This window comes from Scyliorhinus canicula, unplaced genomic scaffold (assembly GCF_902713615.1).
Source record: "Scyliorhinus canicula unplaced genomic scaffold, sScyCan1.1, whole genome shotgun sequence".
Classification (NCBI taxonomy): Eukaryota; Metazoa; Chordata; class Chondrichthyes; order Carcharhiniformes; family Scyliorhinidae; genus Scyliorhinus; species Scyliorhinus canicula.
Window position 1 is genome coordinate 1,079,531 of NW_024055734.1, and position 26,663 is coordinate 1,106,193.

The window sequence follows — 26,663 nt, forward strand, 5'->3', positions numbered from 1 at the left end:
GGGGGTGTTCCAGGTTCCCCGCCCAGCGGCAGCGAGGGTAACGGACCATAGTTTTCCGAGTCGGGGCCTCCTGTGCATCTGAGAGTGGCGGGACCGCTCCTGCAGAGAAGGTCATCATTCGGACTGTCCAGACGAGAGTCATGACTTAGCGCCAATCCGCTGCCTGGGATATAAGAGCGGGGAGGTCACGACTGGACCCTGTACAAAACTCTAGTTGGGCCACAGCTGAATTATTGAGGGCAGTAATTTTGCGGGTGATTGGCGGAGTTGCGTCGAGGATACAACAGCATATTGACCGATTGGGGACCTGGGCAGAGGAGTGGCAGACGGAGTTTAATCCGGACAAATGCGAGGTGATGCATTTTGGAGGATCGAATCTAGGTATGAATTATACTGTAAATGGCAGAACCCTGAGGAATAATAATTGAGAGATAAGACCATAAGACACTGGAGAATTAGGCCACTCGGCCCATCGAGTCTGCTCCGCCATTCAATCATGGCTGATATTTTCTCAGCCCCATTCTCCTGCCTTCTCCCCATAACTCCTGATCCCCTTATTAATCGAGAACCTATCTACCTCTGCCTTAAAGACACTCAGTGATTTGGCCTCCACAGCCTTCTGCGGCAAAGAGTTCCACAGATTCACCACCCCCCTCTGGCTGAAGAAATTCCTCCTCTTCTCTGTTTTAAAAGGATCGTCCCTTTAGTCTGAGATGGTGGATCCTCTGCTTCTAGTTTTTCCTACAAGTGGAAGCATCCTCTCCACGTCCACTCTATCCCAGGCCTCGCTGTATCCTGTACGTTTCAATCAGATCCCCCCTCATCCTTCTAAACTCCCAACGAGTACAGACCCAGAGTCCTCAACCGTTCCTCATACGACAAACTCTTCATTCCAGGGATCGTTCTTGTGAACCTCCCTCTGGACCCTTTCCAAGGCCCAGCACATCCTTCCTTAGATACGGGGCCCAAAACTGCTCACAATGCTCCAAATGGGGTCTGACCAGAGCCTTATACAGCCTCAGAAGTACACCCCTGGTCAATATGTTCTCCAGCACTTCAATCAATGCAAACTGCTGCTCCATTTGAAATAAAAGAATTTGATGGGGACAAAATGGCTCCTACCACTTGATGTGAATGGTGCAGTGGTCCGATTGAAGTTAGACACTGGTGCCAAAGCCAATTTAATCAGCATGACTGATTTAAAAATTCAGCCGATTAGAAGACATCGCAAAATATCTCTGAAGAATTAAATTAGTAAGTTTGCGGATGATACAAAGGTTGGTGGAATTGCGGATAGCGATGAGGACTGTCAGAGGATACAGCAGGATTTAGATTGTTTGGAGACTCGGGTGGAGAGATGGCAGATGGAGTTTAATCCGGACAAATGTGAGGTGATTCATTTTGGAAGGTCTAATGCAGGTCAGGAATATACAGTGAATGGTAGAACCCTCAAGAGTATTGAAAGTCAGAGAGATCGAGGTGTACAGGTCCACAGGTCACTGAAAGGGGCAACAACACAGGTGGAGAAGGTCGTCAAGAAGGCATACGGCATGCTTGCCTTCATTGGCCGGGGCATTGGGTATAAGATTTGGCAAGTCATGTTGCAGCTGTATCGAACCTCAGTGAGGCCACACTTGGAGTATAGTGTTCAATTCTGGGTCGCCACACTACCAGAAGGATGTGGAGGCTTTAGAGAGGGTGCAGAAGAGATTTACCAGGATGTTGCCTGGTACGGAGGGCATTCGCTATGAGGAGCGGTTGAATAAAGTCGGTTTGTTCTCACTGGAACGACGGAGGTTGGGGGGCGACCTGATAGAGGTCTACAAAATAATGAGGGGCGTAGACAGAGTGGACAGTCAGAGGCTTTTCCCCAGGGTAGAGGGGTCAATTACTGGGGGCCACAGGTTAAAGGTGAGAGGGGGAAAGATTAAGGGAGATGTGCGGGGTAAGTTTTTCACACACAGAGCGGTGGGTGTCTGGAACTCGCTGCCGGAGGATGTGGTGGAAGCCGGGACATTAGCAACATTTACGAGGCACCTGGATGGCTCCATGAAGAGGGAGGAAATAGAGGGATAGGGACTGAGTCAGGGCAGGAGGTTCTGTTTTAAGTTAGGGCGTGAGGATTGGCAGAGGCTTGCCGAGCGGAAGAGCCTGTCCCTGTGCGGTACTGCGGTTTGTTCTCGTCGCCACACTCGAGGAAGGATGCGATCGCGCTGGATAGGGGGCCGGAGGAGATTCACCGTGAGGTCGCCCGGGCAGGAGAGCCCTCTCGGCAATGAAGAGAGGCTGGGGGTGGTTTCCATGGAGCGGAGGAGGCTGAGTGGGGGGGGGAGGCCCGGTTGGGGACTGTACGACTATCGGGCGCGATTCACCGATCGCGGGACTTAAGCGTCCGCGCCGTCGTGCCCACAAGGGGGGGGGGGGGGCAGCACGGCGCTGGAGCGGTTCAGGCCGCTCCAACCTTACATCCTGGGGCATGCGCCAACCCACGCAAGCACGGTAGACTCACGGGACGCCCCAGCCCTGACGCAACATGGCACCAGGGAAGCGCAACAAAGTTGGGCCGGCGGGGGGGGGGGGGGGGGGGTAGGTGAGCCCCGATCGTGGGCCAGACGTCATCAGAGGACGCCCCCCCCCCTCCCGCAGGCCACCCCCTCGACCCTTCGCGCAGAGTTCTCGCCGGCTGCGACCAGGTACGGTTGAGGCGATGCGCCGGCCCGGGGCTCGGAGAATCGCGCCCATTTAGGGGTCGATAGCCAGGGGGCAAGATTCATGCTGAGGAGGGTTTGAGGGAAACTTTACCACCCAGCGGGAGGTGGGAATTTTGAACTCGCTGTCTGGAAGGGTGGAGGAGGTTTTGGAACCCTCGCAACATTTGCGAAGGATTGAGACGAGCGATCGAAGCACCATCGCTTACAAAGCTATGCACCGAAGTGCTGGGGAACGGTATTCGGGCAGGGGCTTGATGGGGTAACAGAGTCTCCTCGTCTGCTCTGTCCGACTCTCCCCCTCGTGGCTTTGAGGGTCTCTATCCCAAATCTCCTCTCTCCACAGAGACCATCCCAACCTCTCCGAGCTACGCACCAAAGTTTCTCATCCCCGGCTCTGTTCCCTGTTCCTCGCAAGGTCGTTGCTTCTCTTCTAGGAATCAAAGAAATGCTCCCCCCCCCCCTCCACTGGAATCATTTAATCACCTTAAATACAATAAGCAGATCGGACTGGATTCGTCGGAGATCAGCGGAATGTGGAAGATTAAAGAATAAAGATGTCAGGTGGAGCCAACAGCAGAGAGGGAGAGAATGAGAGAAACAAAGAGACACAGAGAGAATGACAGAAAGAAAGAGAGGGAGAGTGTGTGAGAGAGAGAGAGCGGGAGAGGGAGAGAAAGAGAGAGACACAGAGTGAAAGAAACAAAGAGAGAGAGAGACACAGAGAGAAAGATACAGGAGAGAGATAAAGAGGCAGAGAGAGAGAGACAGAACGAGACAGAGAGAGAGAGGGACAGAGTTAGAGACAGAAAGAGAAAGAGACAGAGAGAGAAAGAGACAGAGAGAGAGAGAGAGACAGAGAGAGAAAGAGACAGAGAGAGAAAGAGACAGAGAGAGACAGAGAGAGAAAGAGACAGAGAGAGAAAGAGACAGAGAGAGAAAGAGACAGAGAGAGAAAGAGACAGAGAGAGAAAGAGACAGAGAGAGAAAGAGACAGAGAGAGAGACAGAACGAGAGAGAGAGGGAGAGACAAAGAGAAAGAGGGACAGAGACAGAGAGAGCGAGAGAGCAGAGTGACAAAGAGAAACAGTGAGAGACATAGATAGAGAAATAAGGACAGAGAGAGAGAAAGAGAGAGGGAGACACAGAGAGCGAGAGAGCCAGACAGAGAGAGACAGTTAATGAGACAGAGCGAGAGTGACAGATAGACAAATGGGCAGTGCAATAGCACAGTGGTTAGCAGTGTGGGCTTCACAGCTGCAGGGTCCCAGGTTCGATTCCCGGCTGGGTCACTGTCTGTGCGGAGTCTGCACGTCCTCCTCGTGTCTGCGTGGGTTTCCTCCGGGTGCTCCGGTTTCCCCCCACAGTTCAAAGATGTGCGGGTTAGGTGGATTGGCCGTGTTAAATTGTGCCTCAGTGTCCAAAGACGTACAGGTTAGTGGGATTGGCCGTGTTAAATTGCCCCTTAGTGTCCAAAGATGTACAGGTTAGGTGGATGCCCCGTAGTCTCTGAAACGGTTAGGTGGGGTTACTGGGATAGGGTGGAGGTGTGGACTTGGGTGTGGTGCTCTTTCCAAGGGCCAGAGCAAACTCGATGGGCCGAGTGGCCTCCTTCTGCACTGTAAATTCTATGACAGTGACAGAGTGAGAGACGGAGGCAGAGAGAGAGAGAGACAGAGAGAGGGAGGGAAAGAGAGAGAGAGACAGAGAGACAGAAATAGAGTGACAGACATAGAGAGTGAGAGACAGACACAGAGAGAGAGAGAGACAGAGACAGAGAGAGAGACACAGAGAGCAAGAGAGACAGAGTCAAAGAGAGAGATAGACAGAGAGAGAGAGACAGAGAATCAGAGAGACAGAGACAGAAACAGAGAGAGAGGGACAGAGAGAGAATGAGACAGAGGGGGAGAGAGACAGAGAGGGACAAACAGATAAAGACAGAGACAAAGGGGAGAGAGGGACAGAAAGAGAGACACAGAGAGAGAGACAGAGAGAGGGAGACAGAGAGAGAGAGAGACAGGGAGACAGAGAGAGAGACAGAGTGAGACAGACAGACAGACAGACACAGAGAGAGAGAGAGACAGACAGAGACAGATAGACAGAGACAGGGAGACAGAGAGAGAGACAGAGAGAGACAGAGACAGGGAGACAGAGAGAGAGACAGGGAGACAGAGAGAGAGACAGAGTGAGAGAGACAGACAGACAGAGGGAGAGACAGAGACAGAGAGAGAGGGGACAGGGCACGAGAGAGAAACGGAGTTTGAGGGCGAGGCCGAAATGCGTGCAAATAAATAAGAAAACAAGGGTGCGAGTTAATTACGCTTTTGAAACCCCGCATCGTGTTTATAGTCCAGCTTCCTGCTCCTTATCAGCCATGAGAAATCAGGCTCATTGTGTGTTCTCCGTCTCTTGCAGTGAAATGCCGCAGTTTTATTCAATTGACACCGGAATCGGAACTTGGTGAGTCTGACCTGTTTGTCAACACTCTCTGAAACGCCAAGGGCAGGTTTACATTCTCCTGGGGGGGGTCGGCCTGGATTATAGAGCTCAAACCCTAGAGTATAGACATCTCCCTCCGACAGTGCAGCGCTCCCTCAGTACTGGCACCGGGGGGGGAGTGTGGGCCTGGATTATGGAGCTCAAATCCTAGAGTATAGACATCTCCCTCCGACAGTGCAGCGCTCCCTCAGTACTGGCACCGGGGGGGAGTGTGGGCCTGGATTATGGAGCTCAAATCCTAGAGTATAGACATCTCCCTCCGACAGTGCAGCGCTCCCTCAGTACTGGCACCGGGGGGAGTGTGGGCCTGGATTATGGAGCTCAAATCCTAGAGTATAGACATCTCCCTCCGACAGTGCAGCGCTCCCTCAGTACTGGCACCGGGGGGGAGTGTGGGCCTGGATTATGGAGCTCAAATCCTAGAGTATAGACATCTCCCTCCGACAGTGCAGCACTCCCTCAGTACTGGCACCGGGGGGAGTGTGGGCCTGGATTATAGCGCTCAAATCCTAGAGTATAGACATCTCCCTCCGACAGTGCAGCGCTTCCTCAGTACTGGCACCGGGGGGGAGTGTGGGCCTGGATTATGGAGCTCAAATCCTAGAGTATAGACATCTCCCTCCGACAGTGCAGCGCTCCCTCAGTACTGGCACCGGGGGGGAGTGTGGGCCTGGATTATAGCGCTCAAATCCTAGAGTATATACATCTCCCTCCGACAGTGCAGCGCTCCCTCAGTACTGGCACCGGGGGGAGTGTGGGCCTGGATTATGGAGCTCAAATCCTAGAGTATAGACATCTCCCTCCAACAGTGCGGCGCTCCCTCAGTACTGGCACCGGGGGGAGTGTGGGCCTGGATTATGGAGCTCAAATCCTAGAGTATAGACATCTCCCTCCGACAGTGCAGCGCTCCCTCAGTACTGGCACCGGGGGGAGTGTGGGCCTGGATTGTAGCGCTCAAATCCTAGAGTATAGACATCTCCCTCCGACAGTGCGGCGCTCCCTCAGTACTGGCACCGGGGGGGAGTGTGGGCCTGGATTATGGAGCTCAAATCCTAGAGTATAGACATCTCCCTCCGACAGTGCAGCGCTCCCTCAGTACTGGCACCCGGGGGGGGGGGGGGGGGGGGGGAGTGTGGGCCTGGATTATGGAGCTCAAATCCTAGAGTATAGACATCTCCCTCCGACAGTGCGGCGCTCCCTCAGTACTGGCACCGGGGGGAGTGTGGGCCTGGATTATGGAGCTCAAATCCTAGAGTATATACATCTCCCTCCGACAGTGCAGCGCTCCCTCAGTACTGGCACCGGGGGGAGTGTGGGCCTGGATTATGGAGCTCAAATCCTAGAGTATAGACATCTCCCTCCGACAGTGCAGCGCTCCCTCAGTACTGGCACCAGGGGGAGTGTGGGCCTGGATTATGGAGCTCAAATCCTAGACATCTCCCTCCGACAGTGCGGCGCTCCCTCAGTAGTGACAATCCTCAAACTCCCCACTCTGCTGCCTCATCCCCATCTCCCTCCATCCCCTCACTGATTAACGATCCATCTCGGCCTTGAACACACCTATCGACCCGGCCTGCACAGATCTCTGCGGTGAAGCCTGCACACAGATTCACTCCCCTCTGGGAGAAGCCAATCCCCCTCATCTCTGTCTTCAATGCCCCCCCCCCCCCCCCATCTCCTCACTCGGAGATTGTCCCCTCTGGCACTCGACTCTCCCACAACAAAGAAAAGTACAGCACAGGAACAGGCCCTTCGGCCCTCCAAGCCCGTGCCGACCATGCTGCCCGTCTAAACTAAAACCGTCTACACTTCCTGGGTCCGTATCCCTCTATTCCCATCCTATTCATGTATTTGTCAAGATGCCCCTTAAATGTCACTATCGTCCCGGCTTCCACCACCTCCTCCGGCAGCGAGTTCCAGGCACCCACTACCCCCTGTGTAAAAAACTTACCTCGTACATCTCCTCTAAACCTTGCCCCTCGCACCTTAAACCTATGCCCCCTAGTAATTGTCCCCTCTACCCTGGGGAAAAGCCTCTGACTATCCACTCTGTCTACGCCCCTCATAATTTTGTAGACCTCTATCAGGTCGCCCCTCAACCTCCGTCGTTCAGTGAGAACAAACCGAGTTTATTCAACCGCTCCTCATAGCTAATGCCCTCCATACCAGGCAACATCCTGGTAAATCTCTTCTGCACCCTCTCTAAAGCCTCCACATCCTTCTGGTAGTGTGGCGACCCAGAATTGAACACTATACTCCAAGTGTGGCCGAACTAAGGTTCTGTACAGCTGCAACATGACTTGCCAATTCTAATACACAAGAGAAAACATCCTCGAAATATCGACCCTGTCAAACCCCAACCCCCCCCCCCCCCCCCCCCCGAGAATCCTCCTTGTCTCCATAAGGCCCCTCATTCTTCACTCCCAACGAGTTCACTCCCAACCTACTCAACCTCTCCTCATTAAATAATCCCTCCCTACCCAGGATGGAGCGAGGGTCAAGGGGCGATGGTTTGATTGACTCCAAGAGAAATGGCCTTTTCTTGTCTCACTTGCAAAGGACCGAGACCTTGCATCCACACCCCAATGTACGGACGACCTTTATTTTTACAGGCGTGCTGTGGTTTGCTATCATTTCGGAATCTCTCTTCATCGCTTTCCTGACCTTTGGCTTCCTGCTCAAGTGCCTGGAGCTCCTCTACGTGCCGAGTGTGGCGGCCACACTGAAAATCAGCTCCTTCGCTGCAATCTTCACAGTCTTGGCTGGTGAGTGTTTGGCCTTACAGGGGGGAGAGAGAGAGAGACAGAGGGACGGAGAGAGAGAGAGACAGAGGGGCGGAGAGAGAGAGAGAGAGAGACAGACGGACGGAGAGAGAGAGAGAGAGAGACAGACGGACGGAGAGAGAGAGAGAGAGAGACAGAGGGACGGAGAGAGAGAGAGAGAGACAGAGGGGCGGAGATCGAGCAGAGGCGAGGGTGTATAATTCACACTGGGAGAAACTGGGTGGGTGGGGGAGGGTTCGTTCCCCTACGATCGGAGAAGGTTAAGGGGGAGATTGAATCGAGGCGTTCCAAATGGGGGAAGGGTTTGGGATGGGAGATGGGAGTCAATGAGGAGAAGGTTAAGGGGGAGATTGAATCGAGGCGTTCCAAATGGGGGAAGGGTTTGCGATGGGAGATGGGAGTCAATGAGGAGGTTACGGAGAAGATTGAATCGAGACGTTCCCAATGGGGGAAGGGTTTGGGATGGGAGATGGGAGTCAATGAGGAGAAGGTTAAGGGGGAGATTGAATCGAGGCGTTCCAATGGAGGAGGTGTTTGCGATGGGAGTCAATAAGGAGAAGGTTAAGGGGGAGATTGAATCGAGACGTTCCCAATGGGGGAAGGGTTTGCGATGGGAGTCAATGAGGAGAAGGTTAAGGGGGAGATTGAATCGGGACGTTCCAATGGGGAAGGGTTTGCGATGGGAGATGAGAGTGAGGAGAAGGTTAAGGGGGAGATTGAATCGAGGCGTTCCCAATGGGGGAAGGGTTTGCGATGGGATGTTGGGAGTCAATGAGGAGAAGGTTAAGGGGGAGATTGAATTGAGACGTTCCAAATGGGAGAAGGGTTTGGGATGGGAGGCTGGAGTCAATGAGAGAAGTTAAGGGGAGATATAGAATCGACACATTCCAATTGGGGGAAGGGTTTGCGATGGGAGATGGGAGTCAATGATGAGAAGGTTAAGGGGGAGATTGAATCGAGACGTTCCCAATGGGGGAAGGGTTTGAGATGGGAGTCAATGAGGAGAAGGTTAAGGGGGAGATTGAATCGAGACGTTCCCAATGGGGGAAGGGTTTGCGATGGGAGTCAATGAGGAGAAGGTTAAGGGGGAGATTGAATCGAGACGTTCCAAATGGGGGAAGGGTTTGGGATGGGAGTCAATGAGGAGAAGGTTAGGGGGAGATTGAATCGAGACGTTCCCAATGGGGGAAGGGTTTGCGATGGGAGTCAATGAGGAGAAGGTTAAGGGGGAGATTGAATCGAGACGTTCCAAATGGGGGAAGGGTTTGCGATGGGAGATGGGAGTCAATGAGGAGAAGGTTAAGGGGGAGATTGAATCGAGACGTTCCAATGGGGGAAGGGTTTGGGATGGGGACGGTCAATGAGGAGAAGGTTAAGGGGGGATTGAATCGAGACGTTCCAATGGGGGAAGGGTTTGGGATGGGAGACGGGAGTCAATGAGGAGAAGGTTAAGGGGGAGATTGAATCGAGACGTTCCAAATGGGGGAAGGGTTTGCGATGGGAGTCAATGAGGAGAAGGTTAAGGGGGAGATGAATCGAGGCGTTCCAATGGGGGAAGGGTTTGGGATGGGAGATGGGAGTTCAATGAGGAGAAGGTTAAGGGGGAGATTGAATCGAGGACGTTCCAATGGGGGAAGGGTTTGGGATGGGAGTCAATGAGGAGAAGGTTAAGGGGGAGATTCAATCGAGGCATTCCAAATGGGGGAAGCGTTTACGCTCGGAGACGGGAGTCAATGAGGGGAAGGTTAAGGGGGAGATTGAATCGAGGCATTCCAAATGGGGGAGGGTTTGCGATGGGAGAATGGAGTCAATGAGAAGGTTAAGGGAGATATTGAATCGACACGTTCCAAATGGAGGAGGTGTTTGCGATGGGAGTCAATGAGGAGAAGGTTAAGGGGGAGATTGAATCGAGACGTTCCCAATGGGGGAAGGGTTTGGGATGGGAGTCAATGAGGAGAAGGTTAAGGGGGAGATTGAATCGAGACGTTCCCAATGGGGGAAGGGTTTGGGATGGGAGTCAATGAGGAGAAGGTTAAGGTAGAGATTGAATCGGGACGTTCCCAATGGGGGAAGGGTTTGGGATGGGAGATGGGAGTCAATGAGGGGAAGGTTAAGGGGGAGATTGAATCGAGACGTTCCCAATGGGGGAAGAGTTTGGGATGGGAGTCAATGAGGAGAAGGTTAAGGGGGAGATTGAATCGAGGCATTCCAAATGGGGGAAGCGTTTACGCTCGGAGACGGGAGTCAATGAGGGGAAGGTTAAGGGGGAGATTGAATCGAGGCGTTCCCAATGGGGAAGGGTTTGGGATGGGAGTCAATGAGGAGAAGGTTAAGGGGGAGATTGAATCGAGACGTTCCCAATGGGGGAAGGGTTTGCGATGGGAGATGGGAGTCAATGAGGAGAAGGTTAAGGGGGAGATTGAATCGAAACGTTCCCAATGGGGGAAGGGTTTGGGATGGGAGATGGGAGTCAATGAGGAGAAGGTTAAGGGGGAGATTGAATCAAGACGTTCCCAATGGAGGAAGGGTTGGCGATGGGAGTCAATGAGGAGAAGGTTAAGGGGGAGATTGAATCGAGGCGTTCCCAATGGAGGAAGGGTTTGCGATGGGAGTCAATGAGGAGAAGGTTAAGGGGGAGATTGAATCGAGATGTTCCAAATGGGGGAAGGGTTTGGGATGGGAGATGGGAGTCAATGAAGGGAAACTGAGTTCCCAGCGACAGGAGAGTCGGGATCCGGAGGGACACACAGATCGGTAAAAGGAGCAGAGGACGGGAGTGGTGGGGGGAGGAGACGAGGGAACATTTATTCCTGACACATCGGGTTGTGGTGATGGGGGGAGGGGCTGCCGGATAGGGCGGAGGAAGTAGATTCAACAGGACCCTTCGAAAGGGGTGGGGTGTGGGATAAATCCTGGAAGGGGCAGTTGACGGAGTTCGGGGGTGGAGGAGCGAAAGAGATGGGTCGTTCACAGAACCAACACGCAGGGAAGTGGTCAAATGGTCACTGATTGTAGAATGGCCCAGGGGTGGAGAGAGCGACGGGCGTCACGCGCTCCGAACTGCGCGGGACGTACCACGCCAATTTCGGAGGTCAAGTCAGAGCCAGCCCACATCGCCATGGCTTGGGGGGAATCACGCATGGGCCAGCTTGGGTTAAGACAGATTTCCCTCCCACACCTCCCCCCTCCCCCCAAGCCTCGGACGAGCTGGGCAGCACTGGCTGAACAATACCAAGTGCGTCGATGGTGACTCAGGAAGGGACAATTTGAGGGCAGCACGGTAGCATTGTGGTTAGCACAATCGCTTCACAGCTCCAGGGTCCCAGGTTCGATTCCGGCTTGGGTCACTGTCTGTGCGGAGTCTGCACATCCTCCCCGTGTGTGCGTGGGTTTCCTCCGGGTGCTCCGGCTTCCTCCCACAGTCCAAAGATGTACAGGTTAGGGTGGATTGGCCGTGTTAAATTGTCCCTCAGTGTCCAAAGATGTACAGGTTAGGGTGGATTGGCCGTGTTAAATTGTCCCTCAGTGTCCAAAGATGTACAGGTTAGGGGGATTGGCCGTGTTAAATTGTCCCTTAGTGCCCAAAGATGTACAGGTTAGGTGGATTGGCCGTGTTAAATTGTCCCTTAGTGTCCAAAGATGTACAGGTTAGGTGGATTGGCCGTGTTAAATTGTCCCTTAGTGCCCAAAGATGTACAGGTTAGGGGGATTGGCCGTGTTAAATTGTCCCTCAGTGCCCAAAGATGTACAGGTTAGGGGGATTGGCCGTGTTAAATTGTCCCTCAGTGCCCAAAGATGTACAGGTTAGGTGGATTGGCTGTGTTAAATTGTACCTCAGTGCCCAAAGATGTACAGGTTAGGTGGATTGGCCTTGTTAAATTGTCCCTTAGTGTCCAAAGATGTACAGGTTAGGGGGATTGGCCGTGTTAAATTGTCCCTTAGTGTCCAAAGATGTACAGGTTAGGGGGATTGGCTGTGTTAAATTGTCCCTCAGTGTCCAAAGATGTACGGGTTAGGTGGATTGGCCGTGTTAAATTGCCCCTCAGTGTCCAAAGATGTACAGGTTAGGTGGATTGGCCGTGTTAAATTGTCCCTCAGTGCCCAAAGATGTACAGGTTAGGTGGATTGGCTGTGTTAAATTGTACCTCAGTGCCCAAAGATGTACAGGTTAGGTGGATTGGCCTTGTTAAATTGTCCCTTAGTGTCCAAAGATGTACAGGTTAGGGGGATTGGCCGTGTTAAATTGTCCCTTAGTGTCCAAAGATGTACAGGTTAGGGGGATTGGCTGTGTTAAATTGTCCCTCAGTGTCCAAAGATGTGCGGGTTAGGGTGGATTGGCCGTGTTAAATTGTCCCTTAGTGTCCAAAATTCCCCTTAGTGTTGGGTGGGGTTACTGGGTTATGGGGATAGGGTGGAGGTGTTGACCTTGGGTAGGGTGCTCTTTCCAAGAGCCGTTGCAGACTAGATGGACCGAATGGCCTCCTTCTGCACTGCAAATTCTATGTAATTATTCAGCTGAGCATGTGGCTCCACTTATACGTGATGGGGGCGACATTCTTGTAAATTGACACATCCTCTGCAAACAAAAGGAATCTGCCCAAGCCTCCCACTTTTTTGCCGGGTAGCTCGGGGAACCCATTGCTTCTCGTCCTCTTCGTTCCGGCATCGACTGTCCCACTGGAATTCGACTTGAAGACAATCCGTACCATTTTCTACTGCAAATTTAAGTGTTGCAATCGTGTGATCTCTTTGGTAAAGGACATTCTCTTCTGGCTCTATAGGGCTCCTCGGAATGGTGGGACACATGATGTATACGACCGTCTTCCATGTTACAGTCAGCTTGGGACCAAAGGACTGGAAGCCACATTCCTGGGATTATGGATGGTCTTTCCAGTGAGTAAAGATCCCTCTACACTGTCCCCATCAAACACTCCCAGGGCAGGTACAGCACGGGGTTAGATACAGAGTAAAGCTCCCTCTGCACTGTCCCCATCAAACACTCCCAGGACAGGTACAGCTCGGGGTTAGATACAGAGTAAAGCTCCCTCTACACTGTCCCCATCAAACACTCCCAGGACAGGTACAGCACAGGGTTAGATACAGAGTAAAGCTCCTTCTACACTGTCCCCATCAAACACTCCCAGGACAGGTACAGCACGGGGTTAGATACAGAGTAAAGCTCCCTCTACACTGTCCCCATCAAACACTCCCAGGACAGGTACAGCATGGGGTTAGATACAGAGTAAAGCTCCCTCTACACTGTCCCCATCAAACACTGCCAGGACAGGTACAGCACGGGGTTAGATACAGAGTAAAGCTCCCTCTACACTGTCCCCATCAAACACTCCCAGGACAGGGACAGCACGGGGTTAGATACAGAGTAAAGGTCCCTCTACACTGTCCCCATCAAACACTCCCAGGACAGGTACAGCACGGGGTTAGATACAGTGTAAAGCTCTCTCTACACTGTCCCCATCAAACACTCCCAGGACAGGTACAGCACGGGGTTAGATACAGAGTAAAGCTCCCTCTACACTGTCCCCATCAAACACTCCCAGGACAGGTACAGCACGGGGTTAGATACAGAGTAAAGCTCCCTCTACACTGTCCCCATCAAACACTCCCAGGACAGGTACAGCACGGGGTTAGATACAGAGTAAAGCTCCCTCTACAATAAAGATTGTAATTATGGTCGAGCTGTGAGATTGTGTTCACAAATGAGGATTACAGGGTTTGACGTTAAGTTGAAAGCGGATTATAAATGTTAACAATATGAAGCAAAGGGCATTCTGGGCCATGTTAATTTTGGCATCTCCATCTGCTTTCTCCCCCCACTGAGCTTGTCCAAGAGACTCACTCCCCGGTGGGATTGTGACAGGGTATGGAGAATTGGAACAGGAGGATGAGAATTGTAGGGGCTGGAGGAGGTTACAGAGAGAGGGAGGGAGGTAGGGAGGGATTTGAACAGGAGGATGAGAATTGTAGGGGCTGGAGGAGGTTACAGAGATAGGGAGGGAGGGATTTGACCAGGAGGATGGGAATTGTAGGGGCTGGAGGAGGTTACAGTGAGAGGGACGGAGGTAGGGAGGGATTTGAACAGGAGGATGAGAATTGTAGGGGCTGGAGGAAGTTACAGAGATAGGGAGGGAGGGAGGGATTTGAACAGGAGGATGGGAATTGTAGGAGCTGGATGAGGTTTCAGAGATAGGGAGGGAGGGAGGGATTTGAACAGGACGTTGAGAATTGTAGAGGATGGAGAGGTTACAGAGATAGGGAGGGAGGGATTTGAACAGGAGCATGAGAATTGTCGGAGCTGGAGGAGGTTTCAGAGATAGGGAGGGAGGGGGCGATGGTTGGGTTTGAACAGGAGGATGGGAATTGTAGGGGCTGGAGGAGGTTACAGAGATAGGGAGGGAGGGAGGGATTTGAACAGGAGGATGAGAATTGTAGGGGCTGGAGGAGGTTACAGAGATAGGGAGGGAGGGATTTGAACAAGAGGATGAGAATTGTAGGGGGCTGGAGGAGGTTACAGAGATAGGGAGGGAGCGGAGCGAGGGATTTGAACAGGACAATGAGAATTGTTGGGGCTGGAGGAGAGTACAGAGATAGGGAGGGAGGGAGGGATTTGAACAGGAGGATGAGAATTGTAGGGGACTGGAGGAGGTTACAGAGATAGGGAGGAAGGGATATGAACAGGAGGATGGGAATTGTAGGGGCTGGAGGAGGTTACAGAGATAGGGAGGGAGGGATTTGACCAGGAGGATGAGAATTGTAGGGGCTAAAGGAGGTTACAGAGATAGGGAGGGAGGGAGGGATTTGAACAGGAGGATGAGAATTGTAGGGGCTGGAGGAGATTACAGAGATAGGGAGGGAGGGATTTGAACAGGAGGATGGGAATTGTAGGGGCTGGAGGAGGTTACAGAGATAGGGAGGGAGGGAGGGATGGATTTGAACAGGAGGATGAGAATTGTAGGGGCTGGAGGAGGTTACAGAGATAGGGAGGGAGGGAGGGAGGGATTTGTACAGGAGGATGAGAATTGTAGGGGCTGGAGGAGGTCACAGAGATAGGGAGGGAGGGAGGAAGGGATTTGAACAGGAGGATGAGAATTGTAGGGGCTGGAGGAGGTTACAGAGATAGGGAGGGAGGGAGGGATTTGAACAGGAGGATGGGAATTGTAGGGGCTGGGGGAGGTTACAGAGATAGGGAGGGAGGGAGGGAGGGATTTGAACAGGAGGATGAGAATTGTAGGGCTTGGAGGAGGTTACAGAGATAGGGAGAGATGGAGGGAGGGATTTGAACAGGAGGATGGAATTGTAGGGGCTGGAGGAGGTTACAGAGATAGGGAGGGAGGGAGGGATTTGAACAGGAGGATGAGAATTGTATGGGCTGGAGGAGGTTACAGAGATAGGGAGGGAGGGAGGGATTTGAACAGGAGGATGAGAATTGTATGGGCTGGAGGAGGTTACAGAGATAGGGAGGGAGGGAGGGAGGGATTTGAACAGGAGGATGAGAATTGTAGGGGCTGGAGGAGGTTACAGAGATACGGAGGGAGGGATTTGAACAGGAGGATGAGGATTGTAGGGGCTGGAGGAGGTTACAGAGATAGGGAGGGAGGGAGGGATGGATTTGAACAGGAGGATGAGAATTGTAGGGGCTGGAGGAGGTTACAGAGATAGGGAGGGAGGGAGGGAGGGATTTGAACAGGAGGATGAGAATTGTAGGGGCTGGAGGAGGTCACAGAGATAGGGAGGGAGGGAGGGAGGGATTTGAACAGGAGGATGGGAATTGTAGGGGCTGGAGGAGGTTACAGAGATAGGGAGGGAGGGAAGGATTTGAACAGGAGGATGAGAATTGTAGGGGCTGGAGGAGGTTACAGAGATAGGGAGGGAGGCGAGGGAGGGATTTGAACAGGAGGATGCGGATTGTAGGGGCTGGAGGAGGTTACAGAGATAGGGAGGGAGGGAAGGATTTGAACAGGAGGATGAGAATTGTAGGGGCTGGAGGAGGTTACAGAGATAGGGAGGGAGGCGGGGGAGGGATTTGAACAGGAGGATGGGAATTGTAGGGGCTGGAGGAGGTTACAGAGATAGGGAGGGAGGGAGGGATTTGAACAGGAGGATGAGAATTGTAGGGGCTGGAGGAGGTTACAGAGATAGGGAGGAAGGGATTTGAACAGGAGGATGGGAATTGTAGGGGCTGGAGGAGGTTACAGAGATAGGGAGGGAGGCGAGGGAGGGATTTGAACAGGAGGATGCGGATTGTAACAGAGATTATTCCGCTCTCCCACAGCATGGCCTGGTTTGCGTTTACCTGCTGCATGGTATCGTCCGTGACGGGTCTGAACGCCTACAGCAAGACAGCGGCCCAGCTGAAGCACGCCAGACGGGGGCAGGAGAGCACCAGCCCGGGATCCCGCCCCGTGCTGGAGCCCGAGGACATCTCCTTCCTCTGGGAACGTTCGGCCTTTTCCCTCGCTGGAGCCTCGGACGCGGCCAGCGGGGGCCGCAACGCGGCCGCCCCGGCGAACCCCCCCAGCGAATCACTGGAAGGGGAGGCTTGTTAATCTCGGAGCGTGGGGGGGGGGGGGGGAAAGAGTATAAGGGGGATGTGTTGGAATCCTTGCATCTGACGCGTTGCCCCCTGGAGCGGTGCAGAAAGTGTCGGCGTCACGGCCGCACAGTGGTTAGCACTGTGGGCTTCACAGCTCCGGGGTCCCCGGGTTCGATTCCCCGCTGGGTCACTGTCTGTGCGGAGCCTGCACGTCCTCCCCCTGTGTCTGTTGTGGGTTTCCTCCGGGTGCTCCGGTTCCCTCCCTCCCGGTCCCTGAAAGACTTGTTAAAGAGTGAATCGGACATTCTGAATTCCCCCCTCCGCGTACCCCGAACAGGGGCCGGAACGTGGCGACTAGGGGCTTTTCACATTAACTTCGCTGCGGCGTTGATGTCAGCCGACTTGTGACACCGACGAAGACGACAATAAAGATGATTTTACCCTGGGAGACGGATGATTTGACAGGGCCCAGAAACGGCTCAGAGGACGTACAGGCACTGGCTTTTATTGCAGGTTCGACACAGGTTCCGCGACACTGGGGAGTTGACGCAGGCAGAGGAGGGCTTCGATCGGTCATGTTCGCTGCGACTGACCGTGGAGGGCGGGGTTGGGGGGGGGGGGGGGGGGGGGGGGAAAGAGGGGCAGCGAGCGAGAGAGGGGGTGGTGGGGGGAGACGCACAGGGAGACACGAGAGTCAGGGAGACGCAGAGGGTGAGACGGGAGTCAGGGAGACGCAGAGGGAGAGGCGGGAGTCAGGAAACCACACTGCTCGCAAACGGGTAGCACACGTGCCGTGAAGCGGTCTGTCCAATTCGAGCGGGGGGGGGCCTCTCCGTTCCACCGGGGGGGGGGGGGGGGGGGGGAACAAACGCTGACGGCCTTCAACCCCAGGCGTGCGACTTGCAGTAATGCAGAACCAGCTTCCCGTCACTTCCGAAGCACTGCAGATTCAAGAAGAGGAGACTTTTTTCACACACGGCGGCACGCACGGCAACCTGGCGTCAGACAGTCCAGCATCGATACCTGCCCAACGCACGTGCCCACAGACCCCCCCCCCCCCCCCACCAACCCCCCCGAGCGCAATTATATACATCTCCCTCCGACAGTGCAGCGCTCCCTCAGTACTGGCACCGGGGGGGAGTGTGGGCCTGGATTATGGAGCTCAAATCCTAGAGTATAGACATCTCCCTCCGACAGTGCAGCGCTCCCTCAGTACTGGCACCGGGGGGAGTGTGGGCCTGGATTATGGAGCTCAAATCCTAGAGTATAGACATCTCCCTCCGACAGTGCAGCGCTCCCTCAGTACTGGCACCGGGGGGGGAGTGTGGGCCTGGATTATGGAGCTCAAATCCTAGAGTATAGACATCTCCCTCCGACAGTGCAGCGCTCCCTCAGTACTGGCACCGGGGGGAGTGTGGGCCTGGATTATAGCGCTCAAATCCTAGAGTATAGACATCTCCCTCCGACAGTGCGGCGCTCCCTCAGTACTGGCACCGGGGGGGGGGGGGGGGGGGGGGGGGGGGGGGGGGGGGGGGGGGGGGGGGGGGGGGGGGGGGGGGGGGGGGGGGGGTGGGCCTGGATTATGGAGCTCAAATCCTAGAGTATAGACATCTCCCTCCGACAGTGCAGCGCTCCCTCAGTACTGGCACCGGGGGGGGGAGTGTGGGCCTGGATTATGGAGCTCAAGGTACATCCCGTGTCACGACAGTGCCCAGGTTACGGATAGACCCGCCCCACCAGTTTCTCCAATCTGACGCCACGATGATGCAAAGGCTCGATCGTCATCCCCGTTCTTACCTCGTACAAGGTACCCACATCCTGGTCCGGGGGTGGGGCGAAGGTCTGATTGACGTAGATGAACTGCAAAGGGATGGAAAGGGTAGAGTGTTACTATTCCAGCTGATCAAGGCCGACCCAGGAGAGGAACTGCGTCCGTAGATCTAAAGCACTCCCTCCTTTGCCCACTCGTCGAGGACAGGTTGCAAAATCTACCTCATACTCTAATGTCGTCAGGAAGCACACAATCCCTGCCAAAGAACCGGTCTTGCTGGAACCATGGCCGGCACACGAGGGCTTCCAAACTCCACTCTCGAGGAACACGCCCCCTCCCCACAAAAAAAACGCTCTCTCTCTCTCAGACGCCTTCAACGGGGATCCACGTCCGGGATTTCAAACTCTCCTTTCGGCATTCCTCTGCCTTGGATTGCTGCACGCGTGCAAGCGAAGTGGCCGAGGGACCCAGCCACGCCGACGGAACACCTCACTGCTGACCTCCCAACGCACCGACCTGACCTTGACGTCTCACTGAACCCTGGCCTTGTTCAAATTCTCCGTTTCTTCGTCCCGAACTATCCTGAGCTGGACTTTCACCCCCCACCCCCTCCCTCCCCGCCAAACCCCCCGGTTTCTGGACGAACTCAAAAGTTCTTTCTATCCTGGGATGCCCCTGGTTGCTAAGCAACAACCTCGTTTCCCTTAGTGAGCCCCGTTTGCTTTCACGCCGTTAACCCTCATCACCGTCTGCTGATCGGAACCATACTGAAGACACTCATTCCTTCAAATACATAAACACACAATTCAATCTTATTTAAAATTACACCCCGTTTCAAACACCCGCACATACAAATGACGTAAAAACGTCTGTGTTTCCTGATCAGAGACGGTTTTGAGAGAGGGTAGGTCAAGGGAAACGAGTCCAGCTGGATTAGCCGCGAAAAACTGATCCGAGCGCGCACTGGCGTGTGTAATAACTTTTCCTATGTAAACTGTCACGTCGCTGTTACAACCTCTCGCTAGTGGTGGCGCTGTAGTATCCCGGGGAGGCAGACATGGAGGTCCCCTTCGCTCAGTTGCTTCCAAGCTAATGGGTTTGGCTTCCCACTCCAGGGTTGAGCTCAGTAATCCAGGCCCACACTCCCCCCCCCCCCCCCCCCCCCCCCCCCCCCCCCCCCGGTGCCAGTACTGAGGGAGCGCTGCACTGTCGGAGGGAGATGTCTATACTCTAGGATTTGAGCTCCATAATCCAGGCCCACACTCCCCCCGGTGCCAGTACTGAGGGAGCGCTGCACTGTCGGAGGGAGATGTCTATACTCTAGGATTTGAGCGCTATAATCCAGGCCCACACTCCCCCCGGTGCCAGTACTGAGGGAGCGCTGCACTGTCGGAGGGAGATGTCTATACTCTAGGATTTGAGCTCCATAATCCAGGCCCACACTCCCCCCGGTGCCAGTACTGAGGGAGCGCCGCACTGTCGGAGGGAGATGTCTATACTCTAGGATTTGAGCTCCATAATCCAGGCCCACACTCCCCCCGGTGCCAGTACTGAGGGAGCGCTGCACTGTCGGAGGGAGATGTCTATACTCTAGGATTTGAGCTCCATAATCCAGGCCCACACTCCCCCCGGTGCCAGTACTGAGGGAGCGCTGCACTGTCGGAGGGAGATGTCTATACTCTAGGATTTGAGCTCCATAATCCAGGCCCACACTCCCCCCGGTGCCAGTACTGAGGGAGCGCTGCACTGTCGGAGGGAGATGTCTATACTCTAGGATTTGAGCTCCATAATCCAGGCCCACACTCCCCCCGGTGCCAGTACTGAGGGAGCGCCTGCACTGTCGGAGGGAGATGTCTATACTCTAGGATTTGAGCTCCATAATCCAGGCCCACACTCCCCCCGGTGCCAGTACTGAGGGAGCGCTGCACTGTCGGAGGGAGATGTCTATACTCTAGGATTTGAGCTCCATAATCCAGGCCCACACTCCCCCCGGTGCCAGTACTGAGGGAGCGCTGCACTGTCGGAGGGAGATGTCTATACTCTAGGATTTGAGCTCCATAATCCAGGCCCACACTCCCCCCGGTGCCAGTACTGAGGGAGCGCTGCACTGTCGGAGGGAGATGTCTATACTCTAGGATTTGAGCGCTATAATCCAGGCCCACACTCCCCCCGGTGCCAGTACTGAGGGAGCGCTGCACTGTCGGAGGGAGATGTCTATACTCTAGGATTTGAGCTCCATAATCCAGGCCCACACTCCCCCCGGTGCCAGTACTGAGGGAGCGCTGCACTGTCGGAGGGAGATGTCTATACTCTAGGATTTGAGCTCCATAATCCAGGCCCACACTCCCCCCGGTGCCAGTACTGAGGGAGCGCTGCACTGTCGGAGGGAGATGTCTATACTCTAGGATTTGAGCTCCATAATCCAATCCCACACTCCCCCCGGGGCCAGTACTGAGGGAGCGCCGCACTGTCGGAGGGAGATGTCTATACTCTAGGATTTGAGCTCCATAATCCAGGCCCACACTCCCCCCGGTGCCAGTACTGAGGGAGCGCCGCACTGTCGGAGGGAGATGTCTATACTCTAGGATTTGAGCGCTATAATCCAGGCCCACAGTCCCCCCGGTGCCAGTACTGAGGGAGCGCTGCACTGTCGGAGGGAGATGTCTATACTCTAGGATTTGAGCTCCATAATCCAGGCCCACACTCCCCCCGGTGCCAGTACTGAGGGAGCGCCGCACTGTCGGAGGGAGATGTCTATACTCTAGGATTTGAGCGCTATAATCCAGGCCCACAGTCCCCCCGGTGCCAGTACTGAGGGAGCGCTGCACTGTCGGAGGGAGATGTCTATACTCTAGGATTTGAGCTCCATAATCCAGGCCCACACTCCCCCCCGGTGCCAGTACTGAGGGAGCGCTGCACTGTCGGAGGGAGATGTCTATACTCTAGGATTTGAGCGCTATAATCCAGGTCCACACCCCCCCCGGTACCAGTACTGAGGGAGCGCCGCACTGTCGGAGGGAGATGTATATACTCTAGGATTTGAGCTCCATAACCCAGGCCCACACTCCCCCCCGGTGCCAGTACTGAGGGAGCGCCGCACTGTCGGAGGGAGATGTCTATACTCTAGGATTTGAGCTCCATAATCCAGGCCCACACTCCCCCTGGTGCCAGTACTGAGGGAGCGCTGCACTGTCGGAGGGAGATGTCTATACTCTAGGATTTGAGCTCCATAATCCAGACCCACACTCCCCTCGGTCCCAGTACTGAGGGAGCGCTGCACTGTCGGAGGTGGAGGAATGAGGGAGCGCTGCACTGTCGGAGATAGAGGGGCGCACCCTCCCCGCCACTCACCAGCTGTTCCGTTGGTTCGACCTTGAGGAACTTCTTGATGAATTGGCTGAGGCCCTGAATCGTCCGCACCCTCTCCACCGTCCATTTTTTCTGCTTCATGATTGGCGTATCGCCCACAGCCTTCAGGAGCACATCGACTGTGGGGTGCGTCGCCGCAAGAGAGACAGAGCAGGGTTAAGACAGTGCAAGTGTCAGACTGGACGCATTAACCATTTCCTTATCGCTCCCTTGCTGGTTCCCTTCGCTTACCACACCTCCCTCCCTGAAGGAGGACTAAGAGGTGAACAATTGACCCCACTCCTGATCTTCACCTCCCCCCCCCCCCCCCCAAACTATTCAACTCTCCCTCCTCCATTTTGGAGCCACTACTGTTTGTCATTTTTATAAATGACCTGGAAGAGGGTGTAGAAGGATGGGTGAGTAAATTTGCAGACGACACGAAGGTCGGTGGAGTTGTGGACAGTGCGGAAGGATGTTACAAGTTACAGAGGGACATAGATAAGCTGCAGAGCTGGGCTGACAGGTGGCAAATGGAGTTTAATGCAGAAAAGTGCGAGGTGATTCATTTTGGAAGGAATAACAGGAATGCAGAGTACCGGGCTAATGGTAAGATTCTTGGTGGTGTGGACGAGCAGAGAGATCTCGGAGTCCATGTCCATAGATCCCTGAAAGTTGCCACCCAGGTTGAGAGGGTTGTTAAGAAGGCGTACGGTGTGTTAGCCTTTATTGGGGGAGGGATTGAGTTTCGGAGCCATGAGGTCATGTTGCAGCTGTACAAAACTCTGGTGCGGCCGCATTTGGAGTATTGCGTGCAGTTCTGGTCGCCGCATTATAGGAAGGACGTGGAAGCTTTGGAAAGGGCGCAGAGGAGATTTACCAGGACGTTGCCTGGTATGGAGGGAAGATCTTACGTGGAAACGCTGAGGGACTGTTTTTTTTTAGAGAGAAGAAGGTTAAGAGGTGACTTAATTGAGGCATACAAGATGATCAGAGGATTAGATAGGGTGGACAGTGAGAGCCTTTTTCCTCGGATGGTGATGTCCAGCACGAGGGGACATAGCCTTAAATTGAGGGGAGATAGATACAGGACAGATGTCAGAGGCAGGTTCTTTACTCAGAGAGTAGTAAGGGCGTGGAATGCCCTGCCTGCAACAGTAGTGGACTCCCCAACATTCAGGGCATTTAAATGGTCATTGGATAGAGATATGGACGATAAGGGAATAGTGTAGATGGGCTTTAGAGGGGTTTCACAGGTCGGCGCAACATCGAGGGCCTGTACTGCGCTGTAATGTTCTGTGTTCATCTTTTGCAACTCAACACGTTTGTGCCTGCTTTCGATCTCCTCGGACCCATCAGCCCCCATTCGCGCCGCGCTCCCTCAAACTCTTCGCCTCTCACGAGACTTCGAACTACTGTCCTTTCCCCCAGCTCGGACCCACCGCCTACACGCCCTCAAGCTGCACTCCTTTTGAGCGATCCCCCTCCTTTCCCTTGACCTCGTCTCCCTCGACCTACTCCCCTCCTTTTCCTCCAGTTCTCCTTTAAAAGGCTCCCCTCCTGTCCCTCGACCAGTCAACCCGCGACCTACTCTACCCCGAACTATTGACCTCCTTGCCGCCGAGCCATTCTTCTCCTTTTCCTCGAGCTACCCTCCTCTACCTCGAGCGATCACCTCCCTTTTCCTCGAGCTACTCTCCTCCCTTTTCCTCGAGCTACATCCCCCCCCTTTTCCTCGAGCTACATCCCCCCCTTTTCCTCGAGCTACATCCCCCCCTTTTCCTCGAGCTACATCCCCCCTTTTCCTCGAGCTACATCCCCCCTTTTCCTCGAGCGATTCCCTTCCTTTTCCTCGAGCTACATACCCCCCTTTTCCTCGAGCTACATCCCCCCCTTTTCCTCGAGCTACATCCCCCCTTTTCCTCGAGCTACATCCCCCCCTTTTCCTCGAGCTACATCCCCCCTTTTCCTTGAGCTACATCCTCCCCCTTTTCCTCGAGCTACATCCCCCCCCTTTTCCTCAAGCTACATCCCCCCCCTTTTCCTCAAGCTACATCCCCCCCTTTTCCTTGAGCTACATCCCCCTCTTTTCCTCGAGCTACTCTCCTCCCTTTTCCTCGAGCTACATCCCCCCCTTTTCCTTGAGCTACATCCCCCCCTTTTCCTCGAGCTACATCCCCCCCTTTTTCGACGCCCGCCATCGCCTCCTGACCAGCCGTGGGCGGGAGGGCCAGCGGCCTCACGCCCGGATTGGCCAGCTCCAGGTAAGCACCTGCCCCCCCCCGCCTCCCCATTGGCCAGCCGCCGCAAAACCGCCGCCTCTCCCAATTGGCCAGTCGACCCGCCAATCGCAATGGCGTCTTGATTGACAGCTAGCCTAACCACTCCCGGCTCCCCATTGGGTCAGCTGCGCCCACCCTTCCTGCTCCCATTGGACAGCTGAGCCGTCAGTCACAATGGCACCTGATTGACAGCTGCCTGAACGCCGCCCACTACTCAGGGCACCGCCCCCAGCGCCTCATTGGCCTGATTTGCCCACTTGTCTTGCCCCCATTGGACAGTTGAGCCGTCAATCCCAATGGCACCTGATTGACAGCTGTCTGAACCCAGCCCCCAGTGCCTCATTGGCCTGATTTGCCCCCCTTCTTGCCCCCATTGGACAGATGAGCCGTCAATCACAATGACACCTGAATGACAGCTACCTGAACACTGCCCACTACTCAGGGACCTGCCCCCAGCGACTCATTGGCCTGATTTGCCCACCCTTCTTGTCCCCATTGGACAGCTGAGCCATCAATCACAATGGCACCTGATTGACAGCTGCCTGAACACCGCCCATTACTCAGGGACCCGCCCCCAGCGCCTCATTGGCCTGCATCGCCCGCCCCTCCTCCCTCCATTGGTCCACCGCGCTGTCAATCACAATGACACTGAACTGACCGCACTGAACACCGCCCCCACGTTCCCATTGGTCAGCCAGTCCCGCCCCTCAGCCCCCCCTATTGGCCAACCCAGCCGTCAATCGTGATGACGCTAGATTGACAGTTCTCAACACCGCCCCTTCATTCAGGGACCCGCCCCCCCGGGGCCCCTAATTGGTCCACTCGACCGCCCTCATGCCTCGATTGGTCGGCCAGGCTGTCAATCACGCCCCCCCACTACGTCACCAGCCCAGGCAAACCGGACAGCCGCCATCTTGTTTTCGCACCCGGTGCGGCCGCCTCCCCTTCTCACTTTTCTTCTTCGCATCGGCCTGCGCCTCCTCGGCGACCGGCGCCGCCGCCGTCGGAGGGTCAGGAGGGGCCGCGGAGCCGCCGGGCGAGCGGGCCTCGGCGTCGCCTTCGGCCGGCGGGCCGTCACCGCCGCCTCCGTCGTGCTCGGCGTCCGCCATCTTGTCGGCGGGCGGCCGCGGCGCCGGAAGTGACGGCACCGTCCTGGCAAGCGGCGCCGGAAGTGACGGTGACCGCCGGGCGGTGCCGGATGGGTGTTGGCGGCCGGCCATCTTTGAGGCTGGCATCTAGCCCCAGCCTGACCTCTGGGTGGTATGGGGCCCATTCAGCCCATCCAAGGTGCTAGCCCACTGCTTGGAAAGCGGCCTGGTGGGGCCCTGCCCACGTCTCGGGCCAGGGGAGGCGGGCACGCCGTGGCTGGGATCGCCCAGCAGGCCGAGATGGGACACCAGGGGGGGCCTTCGGAAGAGGCCATTCAGCCCATCGACCTTCCTGCCAACCCCCCCTCGGTTCGACCGAAACAGCCCTTCCTGTCGAGACGCAGTGAACTCGGCCCATCGAGCCTCCTCCGCCACTCGATCATGGCTGATATGTTGGTCCCAGAAGACCGAACGAACAACCGCACAAACCCTCCGCTGATCCCTCAATGCCTCTCGAAGCCAAACCCGCTCGATTAGCCTCCCCGCACGTCGACCTCGCTATCCTTCACCAACCCCGCCCCGCAGCTCATCCCCCCCACCGTCAGGGGGCTCTCTCTGCACCTCCTTAAAGCAGACGGGGGGGCCGAACGGAGCCACAAACGACGAGGACCGCGTTCGCCCTCAAGTCCTCATCACCCCCCCTCCCTCTTGCTTCTCCCATTTGCTCTTCATCTCCCCTCTCCATCAATCAGCACAGTAAAGAAGTCCAACAACAACCAGGTTAAAGTCCAACAGGTTTGTTTCAAACGCTAGCTTTGGGAGCTCAGCTCCTTCCTCGGGTGAATGGAGAGGTGGGTTCCAGAAACATACATGGGCAGCAGGGTAGCATGGTGGTTAGCATCAATGCTTCACAGCTCCAGGGTCCCAGGTTCGATTCCCGGCTGGGTCACTGTCTGTGCGGAGTCTGCACGTCCTCCCCCCGTGTGTGTGTGTGGGTTTCCTCCGGGTGCTCTGGTTTCCTCCCACAGTCCAAAGATGTGCGGGTTAGGTGGATTGGCCAGGCTAAATTGTCCGTAGTGTCCTAATTAAAGTAAGGTTAAGGGGGGGGGGGGTACGGGTATAGGGTGGATACGTGGGTTTGAGTGGGGTGATCAAGGCTCGGCACAACATCGAGGGCCGAAGGGCCTGTTCTGTGCTGTACTGTTCTATGTTCTATATTCGGACATCGCGCGACAATCACCAGGCAGGAATGTTCCCTTCCAGTCGGGGAATACTTCAGCAGTCAAGGGCATTCAGCCTCTGATCTGCGGGTAAGCGTTCTCCAAGGCAGCCTTCAGGACGCCCGACAACGCAGAATCGCCGAGCAAAACCTTATAGCCAAGTTCCGCACGCATGAGTACAGCCTCAACCAGGACCTGGGATTCATGTCGCCTTAAATCCACCCCCCACCATCTGGCCTGGACTTGCAAAATCCCACCAACTGTCCTGGCTTGAGACAATTCACACCTCTTTAACCTGTGATTATCCCTCTCCCTGGATCTGTAACGATTTGATTACCCGCTAATGCTCGCATTCCAAGCATTGTCCGGCATCTCTGACTTTGTCTCTATAAATGTTTCGGGAACCCACCTCG

At 55.0% G+C, this 26,663-nt stretch overlaps 2 protein-coding genes across 2 annotated transcripts in view; one reads left to right on the top strand and one right to left on the bottom strand.

Annotated features, from left to right (window-relative positions):
• LOC119960786 (germ cell-specific gene 1-like protein) overlaps window positions 1-16,928 on the top strand; it is a 21,369-nt gene extending 4,441 nt beyond the window's left edge. The window contains exons 2-5 of the mRNA XM_038788392.1: window positions 5,088-5,168; window positions 7,820-7,972; window positions 12,772-12,883; window positions 16,281-16,928. Of these exons, the coding sequence (XP_038644320.1) occupies window positions 5,088-5,168; window positions 7,820-7,972; window positions 12,772-12,883; window positions 16,281-16,554 (620 nt within the window). The 3' untranslated portion in view covers window positions 16,555-16,928. The remainder of the gene's footprint in view (window positions 1-5,087; window positions 5,169-7,819; window positions 7,973-12,771; window positions 12,884-16,280) is intronic.
• Window positions 16,929-17,020: 92 nt separating this feature from the next.
• atg12 (ATG12 autophagy related 12 homolog (S. cerevisiae)) lies at window positions 17,021-25,066 on the bottom strand. The gene is made up of 4 exons (XM_038788398.1): window positions 24,895-25,066; window positions 21,664-21,800; window positions 18,339-18,401; window positions 17,021-17,482 (listed from the first exon to the last, which is right to left on the bottom strand). Exons 1-4 carry the CDS (start codon window positions 25,049-25,051, stop codon window positions 17,423-17,425), a joined length of 417 nt encoding a protein of 138 aa, XP_038644326.1. The 5' UTR covers window positions 25,052-25,066; the 3' UTR covers window positions 17,021-17,422.
• Window positions 25,067-26,663: the final 1,597 nt, after the last annotated feature.